Genomic DNA, 27254 nt, shown 5'->3' with positions numbered 1-27254 from the left:
CAATTGTGCTTATTGTATACATGAAAACATAATGGACACCTTATTTGAAAATATAAGTAACATACTGTTTAAAAATAAGTTTTTCCTGGGGCACCTGGGTGTCTCAGCTGGTTGAACGTCCCACTTTTGATTTCAGCTCAGGTCACGATCCTAGGGTCATTGGATTGAGCCCCATGTTGGGCTCTGTGCTAAGCGTAAAGCCTGCTTAAGATTCTCTCTCTCTCTCTCTGTCTCTCTCTCTCTCTGTCTCTCTCTCTCTCTTTCTAAAAAAAAAAAAGTTTGTCCCATGTTTCCTAACTATACAGACACTCAGTATATCTAGATTGAGGAGGCAGCTACATGTGTTTATGTGTATGTGTGTATATAGATTCATCAAGCTGTGCACTGTATGTTATACCTCAACATACACACACACACACACACACACACACACACACACACACACAATAATGAACAGAGTATTTTTTTACATTTACTCTTGAAACTCATCTTACTTTTATTTATAGGATATGGTAATTAATATTATTCTTCATTGTTACTGCATGATTTACAAAATAATCTATTACCCAAGGGATTCCTAATTTTCGTATAAACATGTGCCTCTTTGAAAAAAACTGTCTATAAGCCTACACTGATGGACACAATAGCTGTTCTCCATCTGTAGCACAAGCAATGACAATGTAAAAGTCGCCAAGGGTAGTTTAAGTGTAAAATTGAGTTAGGTCAGAGACTTGGATAATTATAAACAGATTTTCACACATGAATTTCTGGTGGAATAATCTGAAGTTGTGCTGGACATATAAGACATTTAGTATTCCTGGCTCCTGACTATAGAATGCCAGCTGTGCCCTCCCCATTACTGTGGTAACCAAAAACTTCCCCCACTTTTCAAAACTGCCTCTAGGGGGCAGTACCGCCACCAGTGAGAACCAGTGTTCTAACTTAATTTTTAGAACTTCCTTGGGAACATCATTCTCTTAACCTTGGACTCCCTAAGTGTTGAACACAATGCCTGACATGTAGAGCAGGTGCTCAGTATGTATGATGGAACAAGACTATGATAAGAGTGCGCTGTGGAGGCAAAAGAGGGGTGAGGTCAATCCAACAGGAAAACTGAAAGGAAAGTACAAATTTCAGAGGTGCTCTAAGAGTTGCCTTAAAAAAGGACCTGGTGCTGGATGGCTGGGGTAAGTGGGAATAGGAGGTGGATGGTAGAGGATGTGCTACACCAAAACAAGGGAATAAATCAAGAAAGAAGAAAACACAGGAACCAGGAAACAGGATTCAAAACAGAAGTACAGGAAATTCCTAGGATGATGAGAAAGGGACAAATGGGACAAAAGTTTTGCAGCAGGCCTAGAGAGCAACGAGTCCTGCTTAGAATAGGAAGACAAAAGCCTCCCAGAGGAATATCTCCAAGAAAAAGGAAAAGGTTTTAAAATGGATTTGATGGATAACCTAAAGTGTTTACCACATTGAGAGGAATTTTATAGTTCTAGTGAAGTGTTTGGGAAAGAATTAGTGATAGACACAACAGCAAACAAACCAAACAGAAAAATAAAGCCATTATCATTCTGAAGGAGGATGGGAAGCTGTTCAAGAAAGAAATATACTCATAGTAATGATTACCTGACTCATACTGAAGAACACTTATATAGTCATAACAATATAAATACTAAATATTACTGATTTCTTGACAAAAGTGAGAGATTAAAAGTGAAGCTGATGACTGTAGATTATTCTTTGAGAAACTTGGCTATGAAAAGGAAATAGGAGCACAGAGAAGAGAAACCCAATGGCATAGTAACTGTCTACTTAATCCCAACAGCCCATTCCTGCAGCAGTGTGGGGTGGCATCCATTAACAATCAATCTTGTGTATTACCATTAGTAACCCTGTGAGGCAAGCAGGTTTCATCAGCCTCCTTTTATAGATAAGAAAACAGAGCTGTGAGAACTGAGAAATGATCTAGAATAGAATTAGAACCCACATTTCCTAGAATTCAAAGCACATGCTCTTTTATGTCCTATATGTAACTTTCCAAAATAACCATTTTGTCTGGAATTATACTATACTCATAAGAATATAACAAATGGTCAAAAATTAGTTCTAACATATTAAAAATCTCTTGAAATAAAAATAAATTATGTCTGGTAAAAACTAAAAATAGAACAATTCTAGAGTTAACTCTGCTTTAACTATTAACATTACAGTACCTTCTTTTTTTTTTAAGTGAATTAAATTCCTTTCACTGAAAATTAAGGAACATCAATAATTTTAGGAAAAAAACCAAGCACACAAAGATTTTAAAAAGCACTATAAGAGGGAAGAAAACAAACACACCATTAAAAATGATCACTAACATATGTGAATATGTTGCCTATAAACGCATCAAAATAGCATTTTCCAACATTAATATCTGCTTAGAAAATTTCAAAATATATAAAACTTTCACTCCCTCACTCAATATTTTTAAATCAATTTTTCACTTCTCACTAGTAAGAGCATGTATGTACCCCTGTTACACAAACATCTGACTTAAGAATATATCACATGCAGAGAGCTGGCACCTGCCATGTAGGAGACTGGGGATGGGCTTCCTCTAGAAGCATTCCCAATGGCCTTCTCTCCATAGCTTTCATGGGAACATCTTTGTGACACCACTTCCCTCTCACTGCAAAGGTGTTTAGGGATCCAAACCGTTCCCCCCAAATCCTATTTAAACATCTGTAGTGGAACTAATGTACATCTGAAATGTGATTTTCCTAATATTTTTCAACATTAATGTGTAGTATTTCAGCTACATTGCAGGAAAAAAATGGTCTTTAAAGGGTAGCCTAGAAACTTACCCATTTATAAAAATACCACTTGCGAATTTTTTCAGGGGGAAAATGTATTTCAAATTCCAAAGCTCAGATTAAATAAGAACTTCTGAAACATAACCATTTGAAAGCGGGTTACTACCTGTAAATATTCTGGCAGTGGCTTAAGCAAGCCGGAATTATTAGGGAAGAAGAGGAACTATCTCTAAGTCTTCTACTTGTAGGGTCAGCAAAAGAACTGCAAGTATCAAGTCTACTATAGAGAAACTTAAAATAGCTCCTTGTCATCACTATATGTTTAGTGAAGGACAGGGGGAAGAAGGCAGTCTTTTCAATTAACATCAAAGAACTTAAAAAAAAAAAAAAAAGATGATATAGAAGGAATTATTAGTTTTACTAATAGGATCACAAAAGGTTATAACTGACAAACGAAAACTCATAGGTAGACAACTAATCAGAGGATTGCTGCAAGGATATTAAAAAAAAAAGTTTGCTCTTAAAAATGTGGAAGTTAGGCACCCTTGAGGACATTGCCTTCCCTAGTCACTTGCCTTCTAAAACATAGGGAAATGAAAAAGTGGAAATGAAAGATTGGGTAATCAACCTAGTTTTGCTTTCAGGTCACTGCACTGACTAAACTGGGAAACATGAACAACTAAAAGCCTGCACAAATTCAGACATCCAGCAAAAAAGCATTAACTGAGGTCTTCCTTTCTGTTTTCAATGCATTTTATGTGCACAAATGAGCAAGCATGCATACCAAAGGATATCCCTTTCTAAAGGGATAACCAAAGGCATGAATGAGAACCATGAATTGAAAAGTAGCACCCCTGGTGAAAACGAAACAAAAAACTAGCAGTGATTTATGACGTTCTAGAAGATAACACTTTGCTACAACTTGAACATAACTGTTGAACACACCTTCTGGGTAGCAGACACATATTCCTCTGTATCCACTCCCACCTGCTCCTCACCAGCATCTTTAGTACTGAAGAGATGTCTCTCTCTTAAGGTACCATATATTTTCACACTCCTAGCCTGTGTTTGCTGGCCTGGGCCAAGTCTCTAACATTCTCCTGTAATGTTCTTCCTCTCTATTCCCCCCACTCTAGCCATAGTGGTCTTTTATTCCATAAATACTCAAGATCAGTCTTGACTTAGGAACCTTGTTCTAGCTCTTCCCTGATTGAAAAGCTCTTCCTCTTGATTGTCATAAGACAAATTCCTTCTTGTTACTTCCTCAGAAAGTTTCTCAACGTAAACACATCACCCTCTCACTGATTACTTGTTTACTTTTATATTTATTTGTACTTTTCTTCTCCCACTTGAACATAAGCTCCATAGAACAGGGACCTTGCTTGTGTTGCTCACCATTATCTCCTCCACAGTGAAAACAGTTCTGGCATATGGTAGACCTTCAATAAATATATTGAATACATGGATGAATAACAGTTGCTTAGTATTTATTGAGCATGGTGCTATACACTGGCCACGTAGAATGCAAACACAAAGTAAAAAAGCTCATGGAACTTTCACTTTTGTGAGACCATAAACAAGAAAATTCACAAATGTAAACAAGTGCTATTAAAGAAATAAACAAGTATTATGATGGAGTACTGGGAAAAGGCTATTGTCATTAGGGTGGTTAGGAAAGATCTCTCTGAGGAGGTACCATTTAAAAGCGTAAGAAAAGAAAAGAAGATGCCACCTTTAGAAGCACCAAGAAAAAGCATGTGTGAAAGTGAGGCACTTTCAAAGAACTGAAAGGTGGACCATAGGTCTACAGCAAAAAGGAAAGTGGGGGCCAGATCACATAAGGGAATGTTAAGAAGTTTGAAATGTATTTTATATATGTACATATATGTACACATATTTGATTTAAAATTTTTTTTTTATATTTTATTTTATTTTTGAGAGAGAGACAGAGTGTGAGCAAGGGAGGGCAGAGTGATGGAGACAGAATCTGAAGTAGGCTCCAGGTTCCAAGCTGTCCAGCCTGACGTGAGGCTTGAACCCATATGAACATTAAGATCATGACCTGAGCCAAAGTTGGACGCTTACCCAATTGAACCACCCAGGCACCCCCATATATTTTTTTAATTGGAAGATTTTAGAATTTTCAGCAGAGGAATGAAAGCTCTGTGTTTTTAAGAGTAGACTTCTGGTCAAGTTGTTCTTGGACATTCACAAAACTCCCCAGCTTTGTCCAAAATATCATGGGATAAATACAGAAAATTAAAAAGACATATCCCAAAGCATATACAAAACAAACATGTCTATGAACCAAAAGAAGTAGAAGAGAAAAAGCTGTAAGTCAGGCCAAAGTTGCAGACCCATCAGTAGGCAGACAGTAGGTAGGCAGTAGGTAACTAGGAATTTGCTTCCTGTAACATAAAAGGGGCCCAAAGTGCTCCAGAGGAGCAGGAAATGGGAAGAGTCAACTTTGCAGTATGAAACCACAGGTTGAGATACTGAGTTTTCCTACCCTGAAAAAGACCTGCCATTAACCACAGTCAGGAGCGGAGGCATACATTAGAAGTGATGGGAGGCAGATAATATTTCAAAGCCTGGGCCTGGACCAAGCTGCCTGCTGACTTAGTGACTAGATTCAGTATCTCCTAAAGTACACTGGAACAGGGGCCCCATGCTGCCAATGCAAGATCGGCTCTTGCCTGAGACTGTTCAGGAGCAGATGAAAGGCAACCACACAACTACCAGACAGGAAGCGGGGGGGGGGGGGGGGGGGGGGGGGGGGGGGGGGAAGCAGTGACAATATGAAAATAAGCACATAAATAATCTTAATGAAAGAGTGTTTGCAAATCAAAATTCCAAAATACATGAAAAAATCACAACCATGAATGACAGCCAATATAACTAATTGGAAGGTGAGAAATTTACTGCAGAGGGCATAAAAATAGAGCAATCTGAAAACAATTTTAAAAGTTTAGGATCCTCTCATAGCTAAAGGAAATCATAATAGACATGACAGCAGAAAAATAAATTATCAAATAAAAATGAGAATAATACAAAAATAGAAGAAATGATAAAGAAGCAAAGTTCAAAGATTAGGTTAAAGATTTTCTAGAAGATAGGAGTCTTCTGATTAAAAATATACTTGGAACTGTGAGTGGAAGATGGGAGGAAAGAGGAAGCAAACAAAACAAAAAATCCCACCCCCCTCAAATATATATATTTAAATAAAATTATGTGTGTGTGTACAAAGAAATTATGAATAAAATAGAGTTGAACTATTTATTACACTGTTGAGTGAAAAAAAAGTCATAGAATGTATTACATAATACTTACATAAAAAAAATAACTCGGGGGGCGCCTGGGTGGCTCAGTCGGTTGGGAGGCCGACTTCGGCTCAGGTCATGATCTCACGGTCCGTGAGTTCGAGCCCCGCGTCGGGCTCTGTGCTGACAGCTCAGAGCCTGGAGCCTGTTTCAGATTCTGTGTCTCCCTCTCTCTGACCCTCCCCCGTTCATGCTCTGTCTCTCTCTGTCTCAAAAATAAATAAACGTTAAAAAAAAAAAATTTTTTTTTTTTTTAAATAAAAAAAAATAAAATAATTCAGGGTACCTGGGTGGCTCAGTCCGTTAAGCGTCCGACTTTGGCTCAGATCATGATCTCACGTTTGTGAGTTCGAGCCCCGTGTCCGGTTCTGTGCTGACAGCTCAGAGCCTGGAACCTGCTTTGGATTCTGTGTCTCCTTCTCTCTCTGCCCCTCCCCTACTTGTGCTCTGTCTCTGTCTCTCAAAAATAAATAAATGTAAAAAAAAATTAAAAATAAATAAATAATAACTCAAACCTCCCTGTGCCTGTCTGCCCATATACAAATACACTGATAAAGATCTAATGGGGGACCTGGATGGCTCAGTCGGTTAAGCATCTGACTCTTGATTTCAGCTCAGGTCATGGTCTCATGGTTATAAGATCAAGCCCCACATCCGGCTCTACACTGGGTGTGGAGCCTGCTTAAGATTCTCACTCTCCCTCTCCTTCTGCCCCTGCCCGGCTCACACACTTCACACAGGTATATACTTTCTCTCTCTCAAACCCCCCCCCAAAAACAAACAAAAAACAAATAAACTGATAAACATCTAAAATCAGACATATCAAATTGTTAAAGTAGTTGTTTATTTGAAGGTGTGTGGGATCAGGCAGACTTGGAAGGACTTTCATTTACTACTATATATACACTATTATTTTAAATTTCATATTAAACTTACTTTCACTAATTATAAAACTAATTAGCACAAAAACTAATTACAAAAATATAATTTAAAATACTAACAAAGATTTATGGCAGTTGAATTGGAAGACTTCCACCATATACTTAAAAGAGTAAATTGCACATAATTTGAATACACGAATCAATTTTCTGTAAAATATATAATGCCCCAAATGTCCAGTGCATATATACTCCTGTATGATTATATGAGTAGAGAAAAATGGATAAAAGAATTCGCACCAAGTTAACAGTGTATATCTGAGAGGAGGCCAAAAACAAAAAGTAAAAAATAGAATGCTATCCTTATTTTTTTTAAGTGTATGACATGATATATATACATGTATACATAATTTTATGTATGTATATACATATATACACACATATATATGTGTATATGTACATACACATATATATACATACATATATACCAAACACATATATGTGTATATATATACATACACATACATAATATTGTATATTTATTTCACAAATACTTCTTGAGCGTAAAATGTCAGATAATGATTGTAGAGAGCTAGCTAGGGATATAGTAGTAGACAAAACAAAGTCTTGGTTCACAGGGGGTTTATAAAACAGTGGGGGGAGAGATGAAGACAATAAAATAAATAGAAATTATAGTTAAGTGGTGAAAAAACAAAAGCAGGTTAAGGGGACAGAGTATGAGCAAGGGGGTCAGACGGGGATGTGACATAGGTTGTCAGGAAAGACCTCTCTGATGAAGTAACGCCTTGAACGGAGAGCTGACTGAGGTGATTCAGGTAGGTGGTTTCAGATAGGAACCAGGGAACAGCCAGATAGTTGCGAATAACCAGTGCGAAAGACACAGGGCCAGTGTGTGGCACGTCCTTGGGGAAACAGCAAGAATGCTAGTGTGGCTGCAGCACAATAAGGAAAGGTGGCAGTGAGAAGAGACCAAAGTCAGAGATGAAATCAGAGAATCAGCCATGGCCCAGGTCAGAGAGGATCTTATAGACCACGGAAGCAGGATGGGGAGTCACTACAGAGTGATAAGCAGGGGGTGACATGACCTGATTATGCTTTAAAAAGAATCCTTGGGATGCTGTGTGGAAAACTGGAATAAAAGGAAGGAAACCAGAGAGGAGACTATTGAAGTAATCCTGCTGAGAGAATATGGGTAAGAGAGGTAGTAATGGATTTGGTGGAAAGTGGCTGAATTTGTAATATGTTCTCAAGGTATGGGCAGAAAAATCTGCAGGTGGACTGAAGGTATGGGAGTCAAGCAATAATTATGTATGTTCATATAATGTGTTTCTTATCTTTTAACATTTTTAGAATGTGAATGTATTTTAAAATAATCAAGAAAAAGCAATAAAGTCATTTACAATGTTAAAAAAATAAGAAAAAATACACACCAAACAATACACTAGATAAATAAAAATAAACATCTAGACACATTGTGGTAAACTTGCAGAGCATTAAGAATACAGAGAAAATCTAAAAAGTCAGGAAAGAAAAAACAGACCATCTTTAAAAGAATGGCATTTAGAGTCTCAGGAGATTTCTCATCAACAATGAATGTCAGGCACCCAAATTGGAAAAGGAGAAATAAAACTATCACTATTTGCAGATGATATAATATTTTACATAGAAAATTCTAAAGAATCCACTAAAAAAATAATAGAATAAATGAGTTCCACAATGTTGCAATATACAAGATCAATAAATAAAAATCAATTCCGCTCTTTTATAAAAGCAATGAACAAAGTGAAAATAAAAATTTTTTAAACTCCAACTACATTAGCATCAAAAGGATAAAATACTTGGGAATAAATGCAACAAAAGAAGTGCTAAAAACTAGAAAACTTTGTTGAAAAAAATCAAAGAAGACCTAAATAAATGGAAAGACATTTTTTTGTTCGTGGATTGGAAAACTTAATATTAAGATAGCCTTACACCCAGATTAACCTACAATTTCAACACAATCCCTATGCCAACGCCAGCTGGCTTCTTTGCAGAAATTGACAAACTGATTCTAAAATTCATATGGAAATTGAAGGGACCCAGGAGAGGCAAACAATCTTGAAAAAGAACAAAGGAGAAAAAAAACAAAAGAATCAAAGTACTCTCTGATTTCAAAACTTAACTGCAAAACTTTATTAAAACTTTAATAATCAAACAGCCTAAGGATATAGAGATCAAGGAAACAGAATTGTAAATCCAGAAATAAACTTGCACATTACAGTTAACTGACTTCCAACAAAGTTGCCAATACCATTCAATTAGGTGAAAAAATAGCCTTTTCAACAAATGGTGCTGAAAACAGTTATACGTACATATACAAAAGAATGAAGTTGGACTCCCATCTCACACCATATACAAAAATTAACCCAAAATGGATCAAAGACTTAAATGTAAGAGATAAAACTATAAAACTCTTAGAAGAATGCACAAGTATAAATCTTCACGACCATATATTAGGCCATGGTTTCTGAGATATGACATCAAAAGTGTAAGCAACCAAAAGAAAGAAAATAAATTTGACTTACCAAAATTTAAAACTTTTGTACTGCAAATAATACCATCAAAAAAGTGAAAGACAACCCAAAGAATAGGAGAAAGTATTTGCAAATCATGTATATGATAATGGACTAGTTTCCAGAATATTAAAGAACAATTACAACTCAACAATAAAAAGATAAATAACACAATTTAAAAATGGTCAAAGGATTTAAATAGACATTTCTCCAATGGAGATTAAAAAAAAATGGCCAAAAAGCACATGAAAAGATGCTCAACATTAAAAATCATCAGAGAAATGTGTATCAAAATCATAGTGAGATATCACTTTCTACCTATTAGGAAGGTTATAAACAAAAAGACAAACATAAGAAGATTTGGTGAGGATGCAGAAAAAGTGGAACCCTCATATGCTCCTGGCAGAAATGTGAATGGTACAGCTGCCTTGGAAAATAGCTCAGCAGTTCCTTAAAAAGCTAAACAGAGTTATCGGCAACCCCATTCTTAGTTATATACACTCAAGACAGTATATATACACACAAAACTTGTACACAGATGTTCATAGCAGCATTATTCACAATAGCCAAAAACAAACAAACAAACAAAAAAACTAGAGACATGTCTCTATACTGGGGGTGCCTGGCTGGCTCAGTCAGTAGAGCATGCAACCCTTGATGCCATGAGTCAAGCCCCACATTGGGCATGGAGCTTATTAAAAAAAAAAAAAAAAAAAAAGAGTCTTGGGATGCCTGGGTGGCTCAGTCAGTTAAGTGTCTGACTCTTGACCTTGGCTTAGGTCGTGATCTCATGGTTTGTGAGTTCAAGCCCTGCGCCAAGCTTAGTGCAGAACCTGCTTGTGATTCTCTCCCTTTCTCTCTCCCCACCCCACCTCCTCTCTCTCAAAATAAATAAACTTTTTAAAAAATCCCTACACTGATGAATGTATAAATAAAAATTATATACATGAAAGGGAATATTATTTGACAATAAAAAGAAATGAAGTAGTGATACATGCTACAACATGGATGGACTTTGAAAACACTATATTAATGGAAAGAAGCCATTCTTAAAGGACTACATATTGCATGATTCCGTTTATATGAAATGTCCAAAACAGTCAAATCTATAGAGACAAGAAGAGATTGGTGACTACCTAGGGCCAGGGGAAAGAGATGAGAGATGGAGAGAATGGCTAGGGATTTCTTTCTGAAGTGATAAAAATGTTTAAAAATTGATTTTGGTGGGAATGCAAGCTGGTACAGTCACTCTGGAAAACAGTATGGAGGTTCCTCAAAAAACTAAAAATAGAACTACGCTATGACCCAGCAATTGCACTACTAGGCATTTATCCAAGGGATACAGATGTGCTGTTTTGAAGGGATACATGCACCCCAATGTTTACAGCAGCACTATCAAAAATAGGCAAAGTATGAAAAGAGCCCAAATGTCCATCGATGGATGAATGGATAAAGAAGATGTGGTATATATATACAATGGAGTATCACTCAGCAACCAAAGAATGAAATCTTGCCATTTGCAACTAAGCGGATGAAACTGCAGGGTATCATGCTAAGTGAAATTAGTCAGAGAAAAACAAAAATCATATGACTTCACTCACATGAGGACTTTCAGAGACAAAACAGATGAACATAAGGGAAGGGAAACAAAAATAATATAAAAACAGGGAGGGGGACAAAACAGAAGAGACTCATAAATATGGAGAACAAACTGAGGGTTACTGGAGGGGGGGTGGGCTAAATGGGTTAAGGGGCTTCAAGGAATCTACTCCTGAAATCATTGTCACACTATATGCTAACTAATTTGGTTGTAAATTTAAAAAAATTTAAAATAAAATTTAAAAAAAATTGATTTTGGTGATGGTTGTATAATTTTTTTTTAATGTTTTTATTTATTTTTGAGACAGAGAGAGACAGAGCATGAGCAGGGGAGGGGCAGAGAGAGAGGGAGACACAGAATCTGAAGCAGGCTCCAGGCTCTGAGCTGTCAGCACAGAGCCCGACGCAGGGCTCGAACTCATGGACTGAGATCATGACCTGAGCTGAAGTCGGACACTTCACTGACTGAGCCACCCAGGCACCCCGGTTGTATAACTCTTAAAGCCATCGAGCTGTACACTTTAAATGTAAATTGAGGGGTACCTGGTTGCCTCAGTCCATCAAGCATGAGACTTGATTTTGGGGCTGCTAAGTTTGAGCCCCACACTGGGTGTAGAGCTTACTTAAAAATAAAATAATGGAAAAAAAATAAAATAAAATAAAAAAAATAAAATAAAATAATGGGTGTAAGTGATGAATCACTAAACTCTATACATGAAACTAATAATATACTGTATGTTAACTAACTGGAACTTAAATAAAAACTTGAAGAAAAAAATAAAATCTTTTTTAAAAATTAAATAAATAAATAAATAAATAAATGTGTAAATGTGTAATATATAAATTATATCTCAATAAAGCCATCCAAAACATGAGTGCCAAAGATAAGGATGTAATATATTCCCTATGGTAAATGAAAGTAAGTACAATACAATTCAAGAGCTAGGATGAAGTAAAAACTAAGAGAGTCAGGATGTGTGGGTGGCTCAGTTGGTTAAGGGTCCAACATCAGCTCAGCCCCGCATTGGGTTCACTACTGTCAGCACAGAGCCTGCTTTGGATCCTCTGTTCCCCTCTGCCCCTTCTCTGCATGTGCACGCTCTCCCTCTCTCTGAAAAATAAACATTAAAAAAAACCCACAAAACTAAGAGAGTCTACCACCCTCAGACTTTTACTTAAATACCTAAAGAAGCACATCAGCAAGGATAGTGAACCTAGAAGGAAGGTCATGAAATTCAAGAAATAGTAATCACAGAATTTGGAAAATTTTGTTGATAAATTTAATCCTTGAGTGCAGAAAAGTAGTAATGACTAAACTGTTTTTTAATAAAAGAAAAACTAACATTCTAGACACAAAGAAAAACATTGAGGAAGAGGTGTGCTTTTTCAGTGGGTAAAGTGTAATAAGGTCCTTGTCTTGTACAGAAGGGGACTTGAAATAACGAAGAACTCCACACTATGTTAGATAATTTTAGAATTCTAGTGTGCTAAAATTTTATAGGTAACACTAAAAGAAAAGAAACACAGCATATAGCTTCCAAACCAGAAAAAAAAAGAATAAAGAAAATTCTACCAACATGATAGAAGGCAAAAGAGAGAGAGAGAGAGAGAGAGAGAGAGAGAAAGAAAGTAGTCAAAGAAAACACCTATATTTGCAAACTAAAAAGTACTCAGAGCTAGACATGTCAAGACTTGGAAATATGGCTAAAGCAGGACTTAGCAGCCTTCAATGTATTTATTGAAAAATAACTCTCAAACAAAGTGTTCAACTCAAGAAGCTATAAATTACAGAGAAAACTCAAGAAAGCAGGAAGACCATACTAAAGATAAGATCAGAATTCAAGGAACCAGAAAACTTAAAAAAAAAAAAAAAAAAAAAAAAAAAAAAGACAGACTAAAAGGTGACTTTTGAAAAGACTGTAAAAACAAACAAAACCTAAAGCAAGATATTACGAAAAAAGAGAAAGCATAATCAATGTTAAGAAAGAAAATAATCATACGCAGAGGAGATTTTTCAAATAGAAGCAGCTAGTATATACAATTTCACACCAACAGACTAAGCACATGGATGAAACAAATACTACCAAAATATTTTCCAAACAAGTATTACCAAAATCAATTCAAGAAAAAAAAAACTGAAGAAATAAATAATCATTAAGTATATTAATGGTTAGAATACCTAGCCAATGGCTAAGTCAAATAGCACCCAACCACCCACTAGGCTCACAGTTTTATAGATGAATCTTATCAACTTTTCAAAGAGCAAATAACCTCTATGTTTACAAACTGTTTTATGAGGGCAGTGTAACCTTGATGACAACATTAGAAAAGGATAGCATGTTTTGTTTTTAAGTTAATTTACTTATTTTTGAGAGAGAGAGAGGATGTGAGGGCATGGCTGGGAGAGGGTCAGAGAGATAGAAAGTGAGAGAGAGAGTATCCCAAGCAGACTCCACGCTGCAGAACCCAGAACCCAACTCAGGGCTTGAACTCACCAACCGTGAGATCATAACCTGAATCAAAATCCAGAGCCAGATGCTTAATGGACTGAGCCACCCAGGTGCCCCAGAATAGCATGTTTTAAACAGCACATGTTCATTTCGTGTGGGTGACTACAGATGCAAATATACTAGAGGTAAATATATTAAACAAAGTGTAAGTATAAAGTATATGCAAACTTAATTCCACAGTGTATGAAAGAAAAAATATATTACTAAATGGGGTTTTCCCTATAAATGCAAAGATAACCAACAGAAAAATCTGTCAATGTTTATTTACCATATTAACAGAGTTAGAGACAAAAAGCATATGCTCTAAGGGCACAAGGGAACTTTATGAGTGGCAGAAAATGTTCTAGATCTGAATTGTGGTAATAGTTACATAGTTGTATATATTTGTCAAAACTCAAACTGTATGCATAAAATTGATGTACTTTATTATATGTAAATTATCCTGCAATAAAGTTAGTTAACAAATATATGATCTCAGTTGGGGCAAAAAAGTATTCAATAAAATTATACACTGATTCATAATTTTAAAATATTATGACCACTATCACTGCTACTAGTCACCATTATACTGGAGATTCTAATCAATGTAATAAGACAAAAAAAGATGTGCAGGAAAAAGACAAAACTCATCATTACTTGCAAATGGTACGATTATCTACATTTTAAAAAATCTAATTAGAACTAGATAAACCATTAGAACTAATAAGAGTTCAACAATAAAAATCAATGGTGTTCTTAAACATTAGCAATATTCAATTATAATATGTAATCCCAAAATGTTACCAGTTATCAACTCTTGATTTCAGTTCAGGTCATGATCTCACGGTTCGTGAGTTTGAGCCCCATGTTGGGTTCTGTGAACTGAGCATGGAGTCTGCTTGGGATTCTCTCTCTCTCCCTCTCTCTCTCTCTCTCTCTGCCCCTCCCCTGCTTGCACACACACTCTCTCTCTAAAAAAAAAAAAAAAAAGGGTCCAGAAAAGAACCCCAAATATATGGAAACTTAGCATATTAGAGTGTGACATTACAAAGCAGTGGAGAAAAGATGGGGTGGGGGGAACTATTATTCAATAAATGATGCTGGGACAACTGGCTATCAGAATTAAATTCCTTCCTAAAAAAAAAAATTCAGATGGATACAAGACCTAAACTTGATAAGCGAAACAATAAATATCAAAGGACCTTTATGTCACTTGGGTAGAGGATTTCTTAAAGACACTCAAAGAACAAATTATAAGGGGAAAAACCTGGTAAATCTGATTACATTAAAATTTACATATAAGGTCATTATAAATAAAGTTGAAAGACAAGCCAAAAATTGAGAGCAAGTATTTACAGTGTTTATAACCAAACAATCCAGAATATGTGTACATGTGTATGGATATGTGTCTGTATGTATGACTCTTAGAAGTGAATAAGAAAAGCTCAAACAACTCAACAGAAAAATGGGCAAAGAATATAAATAGAGGCAACTCACAGAAGAAACTGTAGGAAACATAAGAAAGTATACTCAACCTTTACTATTGAATGCCTATCAAATTGGCAAAAAAAAAATTTTAAATATGTGTATATGTGTATATATGTATATATCAGATATACAAATATACATATACATATAATATATATACATATACATATATATATATATATACACACATATAGAAGGCTTTACAGTAACAATTATTAGCAAAATATGGGCAAGAATATGTACAATGTCAAGAGGGGAAAAGTTACAGAATATGATCAGTATGATATAATTTATATAAAAATTTAAAAACAAATGCCACATATTATTTATGGTTACACATCCATAAAGTAAAAGCATAAAAATACAGATAGGAAAGAGCCACTCAGCATGAAGATAGTGATTACTTCTAAAGTAAGAGGAAGGCAGGATAGGATGATGAGGGAGTAAAGAGAACATTTCAACTATATCCATAGCTTTTAGTTTCTAAAAAGGTCTGAAACAAATTTGGCAAAAATGTGAACAGCCCTTAAATATGGGTGGTAGCAACAAAGATGTTCGTTATGTTATATTCCATATTTTCTATATGTTCGAAATATTTCAAGAATTTTTAAAAAATCAACTCTTCCCAGGGTATTTGGGTGGCTCAGTCAGTTAAGGGTCCGACTGTCAAGTTTGGCTCAGGTCATATCTCTTAGTTTGTGAGTTTGAGCCCTGCATCAGGCTCTGTACTGACAGTACAGAGTCTGCTTGGGATTTTCCCCTTCTCTCCCTTTCTCTGCCCTTCCCCTACTCACATTCTCTCTCTCAAAATAAATAAACTTTAAAAAAAAAGTCAGCTTTCAAATAAATTTAGTATCATTTAATACTCTAACAAAAAGAAAAAAACTTTCAAGAAGTTCCCATAAAAGTTTTCCCATGAAGCTTATTCAGACTTTTAGGTTCTATACAAATTTATGCTTTCTATTTTCCTGCTAAGCCATTTTAATTAATTTTGCATGATTTTACCAGTTTGATGTATTATAAGCTACACAGTATCATAAGGTATGCCACTATAAATGATGGGATTTATAATAAGGTTATTATTATATCGTATTTCTTTACAAACTTGTACTTATGTATTTTAGTTCTATATTATAGAACTCCTCATCTCTTGTGATTGGTAATACAACCTCAATAAGTAGGCAGAACAATGCTATAATATAGGCAGAACAATGCTATAATATTTAGTGACAGAGCTGGGATTAACACCTAAAGCATCAGGCTCCAAATGCAGAACTCACCATAAAGAAACTGAGGTTAAAGAAATCAAGGGACTTGCCCCAAAATATACAGTTAATAAAACTGTAAGTTAATTCTGCTATGCTTAAAGAACTTATGCTATTCTAAGTTTATAAACATTATGAAAATGTAGAATGACAAAATCTCAAAATTTATCCAAAACACAGATTCTAATTATTCCTCTGCTTAATTCTGAAGTCAGAATCATATGATACAGAGGATATTTTCCACTATTACTACATAACTGGAATGGTAGGAATAAAATCACATAGACCTTCAAAAGATCATTTAAGTAAATTTGTTTTCCCTCTTAAGATAAAAGGTTGGAAATTTCTTCAGAGGAAAATTAACTATATCTAAAAAGTAATACTTGGGGGGCTCAGTCAGTAGAACATGTGACTCCTGATCTTGGGGTCTAAGTTTGAGCCCCATGTTAAGCACAGAGTTTACATTAAAAAAAAAAAAAAAAGTAATACTTGGGTAATTATGATACCACGAGTATCAATTATTATTTTTATGTTGTTCAAAACAAGCATATGTCAACCACTGCATTTTGGCAACTTCCCCTTTTTAGTGAGCATGACAATTAAGCATTAGGTCCCAGGTTAATTTTTATTTGTCAAACACAGTGAATGCTGTGATTTTAACAAACTTCAGAGTATCTTTACACTTGTACATCCCCTTCTTGGTTTATCTCATTGGCTTTAGGAGGTTTAGGAGCGGTAGGGGACATGTTAGAAAGTAGTGCACAATTTGACAAAGATTAACTACTCAAAGCCGTAAGTATAAATAGCCCATACAAATAAATCAAGGTCTTAACTGTTTTTCTAATAGTTCAGAAATGGTACTTCTGAGTGCCAAAGGAAAATACCAAAAGGTCTCTTAGGAAAATCTTTTCAAATTTTTAAATGTAAGAATAGAGCATTTAAAAAAATATATAGATCCACATGTTTAGCAATGCAAATTCTATTGCTAAATTTACATAAATTTGTATCAATTTTATTTCTCTGTGTTTTAAAGGATGCATCTAAATGGAAACAGAGTTGAGTTCAAAGGTATATCAAGTATGCATATCTCTTAAGTTCAACATTAGATTTTTATTGGATTTTATTTTGTAAATGATGAGAAACCAATGATGGTTATCACCGTGGGAAGTGACACTACGAAACTTTAATAGTATAACTTTAGCTGTAATTCAAAGAATGGATAGTACAGTAGCAGCTAGAAATGGGAGGGTATTACAATAGAAGTTAGAGATTGAAAAGGTTTTATAATAGTCTAGGTCAAGGGAGAGCTTTATACAAATTCAGACACAAATTCAGATACTCCTGGAGATCCTGAGTCAGTATGTTTGGAGCAAGTTCTCATAATCTTAGGTGAAGAGCTAAACACAAATGACTGGTAGTGAGAGCATCAAAGGGAAGATACCCTTCACGCTGACACCTTTAAAAGAGTATCAGGGACTCATAAAAATTACAAGCGATGCTTCACTTGTACCACAAATGAACACTGACTCACCTGGATCAGGGTCATATTTTAGGTCCAATGGATGTACAACAGGGTGGTACTGCTTCTAAACACAATATAAATTAAACAGATTTAATCGTTTAATCCTTCATATAAACATTTCCTTCAGCTAATGTAAGCACATATACTATTAGTCAGTAGAATCCTTCTTTTTTTTGGAGGCGGGGAGAGATGCTGAAATGTGCTGGAGAGGCGAAAAGTTCAAAGTGAGTCTGAATTACAAACTAAGTCTTTTACAGTAGTGCCACCTACTGCGTACACTAAGAAATAGCACCATTAAAAACGCTGAAGAAAAGCGAACAAGCAAATTAAAGGCACAGAGACTGGATTTTGAATTTAAAGGACAAGGTAGTCTCCAAATTACGTACAGACTGTTTTTCAAAAGTTCCTTTTAAGGCGTCTGGGACTCAGAGCTCCTACGTCCACGGCAACTCTGTTTCACGCTACCATGTCAGCACACTAAAGCCTACACACCTTTTGATACGCTGGGACTGCTAAGAGCGGAAGTACAGAAACAGGACCCACCTGCTGGCTTCGGCAGCACATATACTAAAACTGGAACAGTACAGAAAACTAGCACGGCCCTTGCACAAGGATGACACGGAACAGGATCCACAATTCAGCAAAAAGAAAAAGGAAAATGTTCCGCCTTACTCCTGTCCAAAGCCAGCAGGAGACAAAAATGTTTTCTAAAAGAGCTGTCTTTAGTATCCTTACCCCATCCATCCATTTTTCATCAGTTTTTAAACTTCCATTTCACCCAGGCCTGCTAACTTTCTCTCTTTTATGCAATACTGATTACTAGGTTTCTTTCCAGGAAAGAAGAGGGTAGTAGTAGGGAGAGAGAAAGTAAATACATTTTGAATGTTTTCCCTAGGAAACACTAAAAAGCAGTGGGGGGGAATGGAGTAGGGTATTTCTTTGAGAACTGTTATGGCAGAAAATAAATGAAAAATTCTGCTTATATTTTTTCTCATGGAATAATGACTAAAAGTTTTAGGTAAAGTAACCATCTTTACTGTCTAAAACAATTCCTGACAAAAAAAGCAACAAGAAGATTTATACGTGAAAGTATGCTAATTTCAAAAATTAATGACAAACAGTATAACATAATCTAAAGCAACACGTATTTCTCACTCCAGAGGCAATGGCATGCCCAGCAAACCTACCCTCGTCCCATCATGACTTTTGGAGCAAAACAAATTACACACAATTCATAAAGCAAATTTCGGTGTTATGAACAGGTACTCAACCTTCATCATCAGTTTAACTAAAGGGTCTTCCAAAATATATAAACATACACAAATAATATGCAAACACAAATGACACACAGAAAGAAAAGGCTTAAAAGATAAATTTATTTTGCCTTCTTGGTCTCAGAATTGTAAAGTCATTGTCAGTCTTTCATCTTCAAATTCTATTTTAAAACCAGCTGTGTTTAAAATCTAGTATGACTTAGAATAGGAAAAAATCTTGCAAGAGACAAACAGTAGTAATTGAGGAAGAAAAGGCAAAGAAAACAAAATGTCATTTATGCCACATAGATCTTATACTTTAATTTTTTTATTATAGTAAAATAGACATGACACAAAATTTACTCTCTCAAAGATAAATCATCTTACCAGAATTTCTTGTTTTGCTTTTATGGTTTTGATGACACATTCAAGGATCTTTCTGGGATACTGCTTACGTTTTGTGGCTATATCTACTATGATTTCATCAAACTGATCTTCAAGTACTTTGATATCAGAATCTATTTCAAGAGAAAAAATATTAAAAATTTTCTTAAAATACATTGGTTATAGTCTATATAGTAATGTAATACAGATAAGCTAAATTTAGAAAACAAAAAATAATTAAGAAAAACAAATATGGTAAGTTAATGTATGCCCCCACTTTGGTGATTAATTCATTTACTCATTGAAAAATCAATTACTGAGCACCTATGGGAAGCTAGGCCTAAATCAGAAAAATACAAAGATGACTATAACGTGATCCCTGCTCTCTAAGGGATCACAGTTCACTGGAAGAAACAGGAAACTACAAAACAACTTGATAAATTCAACAGAGGTATGAACAAAATGCTATTCAGACACAGAACAATGGAACACTAACTCTGCTTGGGGAATTTAAGACTTTAAACTGAAAGTAACATTTGAGCTGAGCCTTGAAATCTAAATGTAAATCCATTAGATTAAAAAAAATGTAGGAAAAAATACAGAGAGAAGCATTTTAGTCAGAGGAAACTATATTTGCAAGATCATAAGAGTTTTGGGGAAACTGTTCTAAAAGTTCTAAATGGCTGCAGGATAAAGCATAAGGAAAGAAGGATGATATAATTACAAAAGAACTAGACTGTAAAGGGCATTTAATGTCACAGTTCCTAACATGTTTTGAGTTTATTGTGTGCTGCACCAAAGCTGTGACAGTAGCATAGAGTTGGTAAATCTGAAATAGACACAACTGGATAAATAGTAAGAAAAAGTAAGAGACACAGTGACTTTAGAATTTCTTTGATTTAGCTAAAACTATGTTATCCATTGCTTTCCTGTTTTAAAATAGTGACTCTCAAACTTCAGCAGAATGAAAAATCACATGGGGACCTTGTCAGAAGTACAGAAATTTTGATTCAACAAAGGCCTCTGAAATGGAGCCCCAAAATTAGACACCCCAGATGAAATGAATGCAGATGGTACATCAACCTTATTTTGAAAATCATCTTAAAGAATAAGTAGTTAAAAATACTAAAGAGCTAGGCCATTGGCTTAACTGGCCTCACAGCACATGTGTTCTGCTGTATCAAAGTCTATGCTGGAAATGTATCTATTTTATTGAGTAGAAACTTCCTTAAGAAGTCTGAAATAGTAATATACATATTTTTGGAAACATTTCCAAACATTGTTGATATATATCAGCATATATATATACATACTGGGTAAAGATTAATGACCTATATCAGGTATCTCTCATTCATGTAACAAATACTCATTAAGTCCAACTAAATTACTTCTTTTGAGAGTATTATGAGAAAATCAGCCATTGCTTACTTTGAATACTCACTTAAGTGGGCAGCCCTCCCTAAATTTTAATTTATCCACTTAAAAAGTTCAATCATTAGCCTGAAATAATAAAGTACTATTTCACAGTTAAAAAAAAGTCCCCCAGCTAAATCTTGTATGTAGGAGGAAAGTGGTTTCTCAGCGCCACCTAATGATAAAGCTACAAAACTGAAATGTATAAACAATTTGAGGAGGGAGGATTTTGTCACCCAAGGTAACAAGTATTTACTAGGTACCTACTATGTGCCAAGCTAAGTGTTGGAAATATAGTGATAAGAAAAATAAATATAGCCCCTGCTCTCAAGGAACTTACACTTTAATTCTTAAATGTACCTGGTCAAACCTAAAATCAAGTCCTTTCAGGGTAGTTACAGAGGAAACGAGAAGGTTGATTTCACTTGTATATTCATTCATTCTTTCATTTCTCCACTCATTTCTAAAATGATCCCCGCGAACAAAACAGACAAAAAAACCCTCTCCTTTGTGAAATTTACTTACTGCTTCTGTGTATTAGATCAGATACAAATCCTTTTAATTCTATCTGCTGAATATCCCTTGAACCCTTTTCTCTCCTTTCCTACTTAGGGCAAGTCTTCACAACCTTTTACTGTACTACTGTAATAACTTCCCTAAGATCAGCCTGCCTTGAATTTCTCTCTTCTCCAATCCAACCCCTACACAGCGGGCAGGTAGCTTTCTAAAACACAAAGCTTTTCATGTAAATTCTACTTTAAAAATCTCCACTGGTTTTCCATTTCCTACAGGATAAAATGCAAATTTCTCAGCAAACTCTCAGGGCTCTTTGTGATATGGCCCAAATTTATCTATCTGGCCACATCTGCCATTAGTTTCCCCAATTCATTTTTGGTATTTTCCAAACATATCACTCCTTTGTGCCTTTGCGTATGCTGTTTTCTTTGCTTCAAATGTCCTTCCTCCTTTTCATCCAGCATGCCGTCATTTATTAAATGCATTTAATTTAATAACAATCCACTCTGTTAGGTCTTCTCCCCCTTCCCAAACAGTATAGTAATTCTTCGTCCATTTCCTTCCATTAACAATGAATTCCTAAATGGTAAGGACCAGGTATTCTCATCTACGACCTAGAATTTGGTATAATGCCTGGTGTTATCAAGTGCCCATGAAAGAAGGTAAAATTGTAGTATTCTCAACTATTTCCCCTCACAGTTATAAGGAGGAAAAGGAACAAAGAATAATCATACTCCAGTTAGGCTGCCAATTTATTAGAAAATACATATCTTAATCTATAAATTGATGAATCATATTGCTAAAGGCAGCCTGGAGCAAACAATAAAGCAATTCCAAAGTGACTTCACAGAACATGAGTCAGATAAAGATACAGTAAAGGCTGTGTAGTTTGAAAATTCTCTTAGGTGATTGTGATACACCTCCTCTCCCCTACTAACTGGCAATCACTCTGATATTTGAGAAATCTAATGTTACTGCTTTTACCATTTTAACATATAAACCAGAAAGTGAACATCGGTGACTCTGAAGAGATAACTATAATAATCCCAAGGATTAGACATGAAATTTTCTGGGCAAAGTATTATCTTAACGTTGAGAAGAAAAATTATAACCACAGAGGTTACTTGATGGGCTTGCAATCAGCTCAAGAGTATAACTGGATCAAGTGATATCAAGCAGTGATACCAAGTTATGCTGGTCAGCATCTCTAACATCACTATGGGGAAAGACAAGACACTCTGACCCTCTTGTCAGGGTAGTCCTTCTCTCAGACATTGTTGGAAAATTCTGCCTCTCTTCCCACATAGATCATTCCTTTTCTACTAATTTTGTCCTTCCTACACTGAGCACTTTCTATTAGAACTTTGATTTCTTCAGATATGTCAAAATCGTTAGTACAATCAAATCTTCTTTGAAGAAAATAATCTGTCTTTAAGGAGGTTTCTCCATATATTTACCTCATACTTTACATGGTACTCTTGTAATTTAACTTCATACTTCTAAGGGTCCTTCACTATCTACTCTAAGGATCGCCTGTAAAACTACAACTTGATTTATAAGGTCTTAATCACAGAAATTCTCTGGGCCTGTTTTTTTTTTTTTTTTGTCTGGAGATAGTCGTACAGTATTTTCCAGTAAACTACTAACAAGGGTACTTTCAAAGATTAATCAGATTCTTCTTGAGAATGCCAGATAGCATATATATAGAATCAAGGTACCTACTGTATTGTTTGCTTCAGATTTATGGCTTCCATAGTCTTTTAGATTCATTTCCTTCCCCCATCCCCCTAGTGAAGGAAATTTTTTAAATGGGACACTGAAAATGGGGATTAAAATTAGCATCTGAAATAAAGTTAGCTACAAAAATAACTCAGAAATGACACAAGGAAGAAGTTAATACACATACCCATAAAACTATCTGAAGCTTCCTGCCATGCTTGCCCATTAATGCTGACATTCTCTTGCACAGCTGATTCAAAGGTCTGAAATAAATTCACAATACTCAAGTCACTAAAAATAACTTTAAATATTGAATTAAAACATTTTTCAAAATAAGAATTTCAGATTTGTAAATATCAAGAAAAGTACATTAGCTTATTAGTATATTCTTTTCAATTAAGTACTATTCCATCAGTCATTGATTCTTTCTACATTTTAACTCTGATTTAGAGTCAGTTGAATCTCAAAGGTATAAGCACTACCTACATACGCTGCTAAATGAGCGTCGGTGTTAACAACAGGGAAGAAATGCTTAAAAGATAGTGAAATTAATTTCTACTTCATAAAGGACTCTATTTTTTAGAGATGTACACTGAGATATACAGAGATGAAATGGCATGAGATCTGGAGTTTGCTTTAAATTAGGAAGTGTAGAGGCACCTGGGTGGCCAGTTGGTTGAGCATCTGACTTTGACTAGGGTCAAGATCTCACAACTGGTGAGTTAGAGCCCCATGTCAGGCTCTCTGCTGTCAGCACACAGCCTGCTTTGGATCCTCTGTCCCCCTCTTTCCCTATCCCTCTCATGCTTGCACACATGCTCTCTCTTTCTCTCAAAATAAATAAACATTTAAAAACAAATATACAAAAATAAAATAAAATAGGAAGTGTAGGGGCACCTGGGTGGCTCAGTCAGTTGACTCTTGATTTCCACTCAGGTCATGATCTTGCAGTTTGTGAGTTTGAGCCCATCGGGCTCCTTGCTGACCGTGCAGAGCCTGCTTGGATTCTCTCTCAGCCCCTGCTGATATTCCCCTCTCAAAATAAATAAATAAACTTAAAAAACAATTTTTTTTAAATAATAAAAAGTAAAATAAAATAGGAAGTGTAATGGGGCACCTGGCTGGCTCATGTGACTATAGAGCATGTGACTCCTGATCTCAGGGTTGTGAGTTCCAGCCCCACTTTGGGTGTGGAAACTACTTAAAAAATAAATAAATAAAATAGGAAGTGGAACAAGATTTTGGTAACTGTTAAATTTGGTGATGGATACAAGGGTGTCCACTGTACTAGTCTGTTTTTTCTAAGGTTAAAAATGTGTACATTAAAAAATAAAGGACTAAAGGAATTTGATAGTACCATTAAAATTTTAAATGCACACTCCCTATTACCTAACAATTTCACTTCTAGCAAAGTATCCTAAAGAACTATTCCCAAAAAACATAAAAAATGCATTAGAAATATTTATTAAAGCACTATTTGAAATTGTGAAACATTGAGGGGAAAATAAAATCTAAATCACAATTTGGAAAATGGTTAAATATACTATATCCATATCATGCAACACTTAAAAAGAATGAAGTATATCTCTAAAAACCATTGCCAAATAATAAAGACATATTTGATAGAAAAAAAAAAAGCTAACCTGCTACATTAGCATGACACTATTAACGTAAAAAACAAAAAACTAAAACAACAAAGAGAGAGAGAGAGATGTAAAACCATAAAAAGGTACAGACGGGGTGCCTGGGTGGCTCAGTCAGTTAAGCGTCTGCCTCCTGATTTGGGGCCAGATCATGATTCCACCATTGTGAGATCCAGACCCCAAAGAGCTCTGTGCCCAAAGTGTGGAGCCTGCTGGGATTCTCTCTCTCCCTCTCTCAAAAGTAAACAAATATTAACAAAAAAAGGGGGGGGGGGCAGTATAGAAGGATTACACCCTCCAGGCCTTCCATAATAGTAAGTTACTTCCAGGAAGGAAGAGGGATAGGGGAAAGGAATTCAGACTTTTGTTTTATGCTGTTTGTTACTATGAGAATGTATTTTACACATTTTGTATGAGTAAAAATAAGCATAAATCAAATAATGACTGATAATTATGGGTTAAATACACTTTAAAGATTTTATAAATTAAAATCCTTACTTTATACATGGTCATTCAAAGATTATCTCAGAACACAAACTGTGATACATTTCACTGCAAAATCATATCAATCTAATCTTTTTTAAAGTTTATTTGAGAGAGAGAGTGTAAGCGAGGGAGGGACAGAGAGAGGGAGAAAGAATCCCAAGCAGGGTCTGCATTGTCAGCACAGGGCCTGGTGCAGTGTTCGAACTTGCAAGCCCTGAAATTGTGACAGGAGCAGAAATCAAGTGTCAGAAGCTTGACTGACAGCTACCTGGTTGCCCCAATCCAATTTTTTTTTCGAATTTCCATTACTACATTATGTGGTTTTAGCTAAAGAGATATGTCAGCATACTTAAGCCTCTGCCTTTTACCTGCTCTTAATATAAAACACAATAAATTCCTTGGTAGTTTAAGTCTTCAAATCTTTATCTTCTAATTCACTTAATCATCCGTTAAATAAGGTATGATAGGTTAAGCCAAGCTCCTTTTTTTCTGTAAAGTAAATGTTCTAAGTACATTAGCACTTCCTAGAAAGGGACAAATTCTAAGATCATTATGCAATGAAACAGTCTTTCCCCAAAAACTACTAAAAAGGTCCTGAGGTATGTCTCTATTATTGTTCCCTTGCTTGCAAGAAGGTAGTAGCAGAATTACTCTACACAAAACTGGAACACAGAATCACTACCCAGGCACTGTTCCTTCCTTCTTCCATTTAACCTTTTTTTTTTTTTTTTTTTAATTTTTTGCACTGTGGTCATTCACAGAGTGTGAATGAGTTTTTGAACTTTTTCCCCCCAACAGATAGACTGTGTGCTTCCTGAAGACAGGTGGTATCAATCCCTCTATCTGTTGTGTCTTTCCCCCCCCAAAAAAAGCTTCTTCAGGGCTTTGCAAAATATGAGAAAGGAAGGGGAAATGTTTTGAGGGCCACTGAAGTTTATAATCAAGACCCCTTCCTTATCTACTTTAGACTTTACAGAGAAAATGTTTTCCCGGACTTTACATGAAGTTCTGAAACAGGGAAATGGAAAGACCTAGTTTAGTGACTGACTGATTTCCAGGATTACCCTTTCCAGGAGTCTATGTCTGCACTGTCCAATAGGGGAGCCATCTGCCACTTTGTGGTTATTGAGGCCTTAAAATGTGGCTAGTCCGAAAGGAGATGAGCTTTAAATGTAAGACACCAGATTTGGAAAGTTTAGTACTACCAAAAGAATATGAAATTTCTCGTTCATTTTCTATTATCACAAGTTAAAACGGTATCTTGGATACAGACAGAGCGCGCTAAATGAAACATATCATTAAAGTTAATTTCACCTATTTTTCCTTCCTTTAATTTCAAGTTACATACATAGCTCCTCGTATTTTTCTACTGGACAGCGCCGGCCCTAAGCGATTAACGATACCCGGCTGACACTAGCATCTATCTCGTCCCCTTGCGTTTCTCGGGCCGCTTCTATGCGAGCGGGCGGCACCGCTAACTTTGCGAAGCCCGGCGTAGGCCCCTTCTGAGCCCTCAGACGGTGCGGGTTAAGGGAATGATAAGACAAGAGATGGCTACTGGGCCCGTACCCACTGCACATCTCGCAGCGCAGGCTCCCGAATCTCCTCTGGCAGCGCGTCCCCCAGCTTTTCCACGACGCGGCCGCACAGTTCTAGCATTTCCGTCACGGCCCGCTTCGAGGTGCAGCGCACCCGGAAGTCCTCTCGGGAGGTGGCGGCGACCGATGCCCCGTCGTCCGCCCCGGCCACTGTCTCCACGTCCCTCGGAGGAGAAGGGACCACCAACACAGACGCCCGCGCCATTTCTCCTGTTTGAATCGCGGGCGGGAACTCTGGGAGCGGAAGGGCGGGGTCTCACTGGGGAAAGCAGCACGCGTCCGGCCGGAATCTCAACCCGCCGCTGCGGCA

At 36.0% G+C, this 27254-nt stretch overlaps 1 protein-coding gene and 1 pseudogene across 2 annotated transcripts in view; one reads left to right on the top strand and one right to left on the bottom strand.

Moving 5' to 3' along the window:
- NSL1 (NSL1 component of MIS12 kinetochore complex) overlaps positions 1–27169 on the bottom strand; it is a 58180-nt gene extending 31011 nt beyond the window's left edge. For both annotated transcript variants that reach the window (XR_006198959.1, XM_042925705.1), the window contains exons 1-4: positions 26916–27169; positions 23405–23480; positions 19573–19703; positions 17942–17996 (exon numbers count right to left, since the gene is read on the bottom strand). Coding sequence is in view for 1 of the 2 variants with exons in the window: in XM_042925705.1 (XP_042781639.1) it covers positions 17942–17996; positions 19573–19703; positions 23405–23480; positions 26916–27149 (496 nt within the window). In the remaining variant the exon portion in view is untranslated. The remainder of the gene's footprint in view (positions 1–17941; positions 17997–19572; positions 19704–23404; positions 23481–26915) is intronic.
- LOC122212502 lies at positions 18477–18572 on the top strand (annotated as a pseudogene).
- Positions 27170–27254: the final 85 nt, after the last annotated feature.

Source organism: Panthera leo, chromosome F3 (assembly GCF_018350215.1).
Source record: "Panthera leo isolate Ple1 chromosome F3, P.leo_Ple1_pat1.1, whole genome shotgun sequence".
NCBI lineage: Eukaryota > Metazoa > Chordata > Mammalia > Carnivora > Felidae > Panthera > Panthera leo.
The sequence above is the reverse complement of the archived record's forward strand: the minus strand, read 5'-3'. Positions and strand labels throughout refer to the sequence as shown.